Genomic DNA, 7,322 nt, shown 5'->3' with positions numbered 1-7,322 from the left:
CTGAATAAACTTCCATATTGTTAAATTTACTATAATATGCAGTTTTGGGAAATGATTAGACATTTCAAAATTTTATATAGTAAGAAATAATAAGAATAAGTATATATTTAGATAGCCCACTTATATCATGATGTTGTTGACATATATATATATTTATATATACACGCACGCACATAAATCCTAGAGTCCACTAGTTGGATGCTTTCAGAAATTAAGTTCTAAATAATTGAACACCGGAGGAGTACGACAACTCTAGCTAAAGTTAAAGAAAACTAAAAGAACTGCATAGCCTGCTTCCATGTGCTTCTAAACTTTACAACCGAAAGCAGTAAGTACCTATCATAATCATCTTAATTATGACCTTCGCACGTTTAAAAAAAACTATATTGCTGCAAAATCGCAAATTAAGTTCCGCGTTACGTTTTCGTAATAAATTACTTTACATTTTTATTACTTAAACACGTTTTATTTCGAAGGTCAATATATATAAGGGCCATTCTACAATAAATAGGGTTGTTTTCTATTTTCGTTATTTTGGGAAAATATAAACTCAATAGTTTTATATATGACTGTAGATGCTGTAGTTATACTAATTTTTGGGAAAAAGATATACTAATAATTTATGGCGTCGAAATTAGAATTTAAACAGTTTATTTTATACGCGTATAAAAAAATAAGTACGTGTGCAATAAATTTTAATTTAGACACCGTAAATTATTCAAAATTTTCTGAAAATTGTTGGAATACCTATTATAACTTTAATGTACACCACCATATAAAAATTCAGTTTTAATTTCTCCACGTACAAAAAATTGAGAAACCCTACCAATAGTGGTTAAAGTCACACCCCTATTCTAAAATTTGTCTATATATAAAAATATAAATAAGGTTTGGATGCAATGCCGCTTCTCCATTAGTATTATTTCATTCTTTCATTATGGAGTAATTTACAGTACTTTTGAATTAATTTAAAAATAACAATACATTGATAATGTTGTATATTACTAACCACACTACATCTGCCTTTATGTATATATATACACTAACGGTAAGTAGGGGGTTGAATCAATTTTTGGCTTCTATATATTTTTTGTATTAAATAAATAAAAGAATAGTATAATTTTTTTAAAAGAAATAGTATTAATATAGGCCTCCAAATTTTTAAAATTCGGCCACCCTAATAATTTTTTTTTTACTACGTTGCAGAATATATACATACCTATAAGAATCAATATATATGCTAAATTGTAAATCCACTCATGAGAAATTATTAAAAAAATAATAAAGAATAATGAGTGTTCTAGTAACTTTATTTCATTTTTTTTAATTACCTATCATATAAGGCACGTTGTGAATATTTATAAAGGTTTTTTTTTTCTTTTTCGTCTGTAAAAAAGAAGAAAATCGAGTATCCCTCCTTCCTTCGGCTAGTAACAATCTGTGGTATGTAAAACGAAAATTTGATTACTGCTGAATATTTGATTTTGTATAGAGATATGTAGAGAAAAGGCTATATAAATATATGTCTATTATGTTATGTATAATATAAGTGAAACTTTTAGGGACGTACATTGATTAAGAAAGCATTTTAAGAAGTACGTACAGCAGTACTTGTTATATAATAAATAGTGTACTTTTACAAGACAAAAAGGACATACGTTAAAATAAACAGTAAGGAATCTATGACAAACCGAACCGCAAATGCGTCTACCTTCATCTGAATCCCTGTTTATATCCCATAGTTCTTAGGCTTTTGGCAGATCTTAAGGAGTGGAAAATGGTCCCTAGATCTCTGCCATGCCACCTATATATCTAAAGAATTATTTCCATGTGGCTGGCTGCTCTACGCAAACGCCACATTTTATAGCTCTTTTTTTTCTGCTTTTATTCAGTGCAGAAAGTAAAAATACCAAAGGAATCTATAAATATTCAGTGGCCTAATTTTGATCAGACTAAAACTCCACCAGTTTGACACGGTTTTTTTAATAGGTGTTTAAGACGTTTGTTGATATTGAAAAAATTATATGTCTGCCAAATAATTTAAAATTAAAACTTAATTTACCAAAATATTCAATTTTAAGTTTTGTTTTGGCATCATGACACAAAGAAAGTGATTTATTAGAACTATAAAGGTTGGAACCAGAAGAGTGAGTAATGATAATGTACGTCACACACTTGAGTTATAATATAATTCATATCTAATTGCATGGCACATTTTCCATAAAAGTGAACATAGCTGATCTAGTGCTTTATAGAATACTTCTATCGCCAAAGAGATGGGATCCGGTCTGTCCCAAAACCTAGTAAAGTATAAAAGCACACTACAGTTATTCCAACACCATATCCAACATGATAATAAGATACAAACAAACCCTTAATAGCTAGTTCTCTTACAAAAAACTCCAATGCCAAATCATAAATAAAACCAGAATTTTAAAGATCAAATGTTGATAATTTTGACTTAAGACACTCTTTAAAGATTGACCAAGGAAAAAGAAAACTATTTTTTCTCTTTCTTAATATGCCATTGCCGCGGATTATTAATTAACTGTTTCTTCTTGATCTAGCCGCAGTTTCTCTTTGTGCATTGAAGTATACTATAGCAACTGGGAGGCCCAGATTGTTGTCTTCTGAAAATGTCCTTGTGTTAAAACAGTCTCTCACAGCTGGAGCTCTCACAGTTTGTCTTCCTCTTTGCTTGAATAAGATGAACACAAACCTATGAATCCCCACCACCGGCTTTGGAGCTTCATAACTCATAATTTCTTTTCCTGTTTTCGTTTTGTATATGTACAAAACTCCATTTAGATATTGGTGATAATAAGCTTATATTAAGCTAAAAGTAAAAAAAATAAAAAATAAAAAATTTGTTCATGTGGTGTCACATACATAGATATAGATATACAGTGATACATGAAAAACTCACCAAATGATACATCAGTTGTACCAGGAATGTCTGTGACAATCCTGGAAGAGATACACTATTATAATTAACAAAGGTTATATAATTAAATGAAGAGAAAAATGCTACTTGAAATTAAATATATATATAGACATATATTAGTTTCTTGGATATATTACAAACCAGTGAAGGTGTTCTTTTAAGTAGGGATCACTAGGACTTGGAGCATCTGGATCTACCATAATCTTCAAGAAATAGGGTAAAAGGAAAAATAAATTTATGTTACATCTAGACGTACAGAACATAAAAGATAGAGAATCATAATATTGGTGATTAAACTTACAAGTGTATAAGATGCTCTCATATCTTCTCCACCAATCTCGACTCGAGGTTTGGACAGAATATTAGAAGGCATGAACTCGTAGCCATTACAAACTTGTTTATCAGGGTTATAAATGACAGTCATTTTTACACTAGGATTAAAATTGTCTACCACATCTCCTATTACTCTTGCCACACTTAAAGTTTGTATGACTGACCTTGACATTATATATATGATGATAAGTGAAAAAAACAAAATATATATATAGAAGATATTAAAGATGAGGAAGAGACAATATAATGAAGCTCTATATATATACTCAATTATAGTAGTAGAGAGAGTTAGTTCGATGAGTATTTATAAGCTAGGGCAAGTTGGAATTTTGTAGAATTATTTGAATACCGTACGTAGTGGCTGCTCTTAGCAAATGCCAGGTTTAATATTTGCTTTATTCAGCGTAAAAAGTAAAAATACCAAAGGAATTTGAATACATCACTATATATATATAATTATTTATTTATAGAGTGGGCCTAATAACTTTGAACATAATAACCATTGCTCGGTCGACACGTTTGTTTGTTTCTTTATGAACATTTGACACTTTTGTTGATGTTGAAAGAAGTTGGTCTGCCAATTAAAAAAAACGAAATTACCAAAAATAAATCATTTTCTAGTTTTGTTTTCGTATCAGAACAGAAGGAAAGTGATTTTGTTTGTTTATCATTTTCAAAAAGAGTACATATTCTTTTCTCTATCGACAGGCTCAATACCCTACCAACACCAGTATAGCATAAATTAAGGCAAATCCACTTGCTTTGTATTGGACACGTCTTTCCAACCTTTTGCTTGAATCACTAGTCAAAGGATCACGTGTCGATTTTTGGATCGTTCAACTACATAGCATAGCTCAGCTATTCTATTAGTTTAGCCATGCCGTTTCTGTTGTTTTTCATCCGGTTTTTTATGTATATTGGTCGGTAACTTAAAAAATATTAGAAATAATACAGAGTATACGAAGAGTTACCACACAAATAACAAGACACATAGACAAGAGATGAAAGAGATATACAACTCTATATTACAAAATACAAATGAAGATATAATACTCAAATAGAAGAAGAAAGAAGTGAAAAGGAACACAAACTTAACCAAGTGACAAAAATCTTTGCCCAAAAAATTACGAGAGGGGTTTGACACATTAACTAAAAAACTGTTTTTTTGTTTTTAAAAACTAAAATTTTTTTTTTGAAAACAAGTTGAAGTGTTTGGCGTTATTTTTAAAAAACTGTTTTTAAAAACAAAGTTATAAAAAACAGAAAATTTTGAGAACATCAAAAAGTTATTTTTTGTTGTTCTCAAAAAAATTTTGTCTATCTTTTTTTTTATCACATCACTTTTTTAATTATTATTATCTGACATCATTTATTGTCACGTCATTTTTTCTGTCATCACTTTCTCTCTCCTCATTTTCTCTCTCCCCATTTCCTCTCTCATCACTTTCTCTCTACTCACTTCTCTCTCCACTTTATTTCTCATCACATTCTCTCTCATTTTTTCTTGGATCAATTTCTCTCTTCTCAATTTATATTTCTTCAAATTTTCTCTCCTTACTTTCTCACTTCTTATTTTTCATCATTTTTTTTCAAATTATTTTATCTCATTATTTATTACAAACTTTTAAATATTTTTCTCTTTGTAAATATATTTGTTAATTTTTTATTTAAAATTTAAAAATTAATAAAACTAAAAAATTATTTTTAGAAAACATTAACCAAACACCTCTTGTTTTTTAAAAACTACAAAAATAATTTTCTGTTCTCAATTCTGAGAACACATATTTGAAAACATTTGAAAACAAAAAACTAAAAACAATGCCAAACAGGCCCACTCTCTAAAATTCTTTGGGTACCCTCAAGGAAATAATCTTTGGGATTATCAAGCCTCACACTCTTGTAGAATATAAAAGATGAGAATGTAAAGTATACTCTTTGGTGTAATAAGGATCACAATTTATGTATGTTTTACCCCATATTTGAATTTCGAATTAATGATCTAAAAACGCCCAATATGTTACATAAGCGTTTTGGAGTGTTATTGGTCATTTAGGACTAATTTAAGAGTTAAAAACCGAGTTAGAAATGTTTACAACGTTCACAAACAAAGACTTGTTGTGTAGTAGGTGATCACATGTCGCCTCCTGTGACACAAGTAGCAACACATGTCGCACGATGGGTGTTAAAACATCTTTCTATTTTCTTAAAACATTCAAATTGTCCACCAATCTCAAAATGCTTTTATCATTTATAAACGGTATAAATGCGACAAAAGTATCTAATATTTGGCATTTGTACACCGTATAGATTCAATCTTTTTTTTTCATGGAGAAAGTACTCAAACTTAGTAAATCAGCTATTTTGTCCAATTCTGTTACCTAGTGTTTCATTAGTGTCATGTTGGGTACACGTGTAGGTCCAGATTAATCCCTATTTTTTTAAATTAATTTTTAATTAGAAAAATAATAAAAATTAATTTTGAATTAGGAAAAAAAACTAAAAATATCTTAATTAATTATAATGAAAAAATTAACAAAACAAACAAATTTAAATTAAAAAATTAAAAATTAAAAAAGAAAGAGATCTGAGATCTGAGATCTTTGCAGAGCGACTTTGAGAGGGAGAGATGTAGAGTTTGAGAGGCGGATCTCTGCCATTAAAACTAATCAGATATGCCTCCGTCTTTTTTTTTCTTCTTTTTTCGGATGTCAGTGACTATGGGAAGGGCTCGGGTTGAAGATAGCATCGACGGGCTCAGGTTAGGGACGATAGCAGCTCCTGGGAAAATATGTAATGTCCTCCTAATCGAGGACCATTACATTGTGTACTTAAATAGTGTCTGACTTGTTGATCAAGTCATTTAGTAATAAACGTGTAACTAAGGTTAATGTCAAGGGTTAGGGTTAAAAAACTTGGTCAAATGATTCGTTAACTTTTCATTTTAAAGTTTAATACATACATTGGATCCCAAAAGGTTACAAACAGATGTTTGAAAATGTATATACAATCAAAAGTTACAACTAGATGACCTAAGCGGCAAAATAAGGGTACAACCCTAGTTCCTCTGAGATAACCTCGACTATGGTGGACGAGCAACCGCATATGTACACGCCGCTACTAAAGCTCTTCAACTCATGGCTACAGCTGCATATGTACACATCGTCAGCTGGTCTAGCTTTCATTTTCCCTTACCTGCACCACATAGCACCCGTAAGCCAAGGCTCAGCAAGAAAACTTAAGCATGCGCAATTACAGTAAATACAAATTATAAATACATGTCCTGCATGCCTAGCAGTAATAACCTACTCATCCATGCATACAATTACAAATAAATGACCATTGGATCGTTCTGGGGCCCGCTTCCTTGAATAGATGACCATAGAGTCAACCCGGAGCCCTATGCCCTAGTTATGTGACCATAGAGTCACTACAAGAAAAAGACTCTACAACGATGACTTTTGTCATCGTTGTAGATCAAGAAGTCGTCGCTATAGGTATACAGTGACAATATGTCGTCGCCAAAACGGCGCCATTGTAGGTCCGTATGTGTAGCGACCTACAGCGACGACAAAACGCAGTCGTCACTCGAGCTGTAAATACAGGCTGGGCTTTCTAGCACGGCACGAAACTGGCACGAGCCCGGGAGGCACGAGCACGACACGGCACGAAAAAATATGGGCTTGGGCTAGGCACGACACAAATTGGAAATTGGCACGGCACGACATTAGCCTAAGCACGGCACAGCACGACAAGCCCGAAGGCACAACACGAAAGCACGAACAAACTAGCTCGAAAGCACGACACAATAAAAGCCCGATATTTTGACATTAATAATGATAATAAATTTTAATTTTTCAATTATCTATAAATTAAAATGATAATAAATGTCTATTATTTTTCTCAATGTTTATATTTTTATAATTATATTAATTTATTTTAAGAATTGTGAGTTAAAATTTTAGCATTTATTAGTAGGTATTCAAATTCTAATAATTATCTTTGATATAATTTTGTGTAAAGTATTGTTAAAAAGTATATGAAAATA

The 7,322-nt window shown here is 31.1% G+C and overlaps 1 protein-coding gene across 1 annotated transcript; it reads right to left on the bottom strand.

The window, feature by feature from the left end:
• Positions 1-2,148: 2,148 nt before the first annotated feature.
• On the bottom strand, positions 2,149-3,614 carry LOC133834765 (CEN-like protein 1). The gene is made up of 4 exons (XM_062264497.1): positions 3,246-3,614; positions 3,086-3,147; positions 2,927-2,967; positions 2,149-2,771 (listed from the first exon to the last, which is right to left on the bottom strand). Exons 1-4 carry the CDS (start codon positions 3,447-3,449, stop codon positions 2,545-2,547), a joined length of 534 nt encoding a protein of 177 aa, XP_062120481.1. The 5' UTR covers positions 3,450-3,614; the 3' UTR covers positions 2,149-2,544.
• Positions 3,615-7,322: the final 3,708 nt, after the last annotated feature.

This window comes from Humulus lupulus, chromosome 5, assembly GCF_963169125.1.
Source record: "Humulus lupulus chromosome 5, drHumLupu1.1, whole genome shotgun sequence".
Classification (NCBI taxonomy): Eukaryota; Viridiplantae; Streptophyta; class Magnoliopsida; order Rosales; family Cannabaceae; genus Humulus; species Humulus lupulus.
Note: the sequence above shows the minus strand (reverse complement) of the source record. Positions and strands in the feature narration are given on the sequence as shown.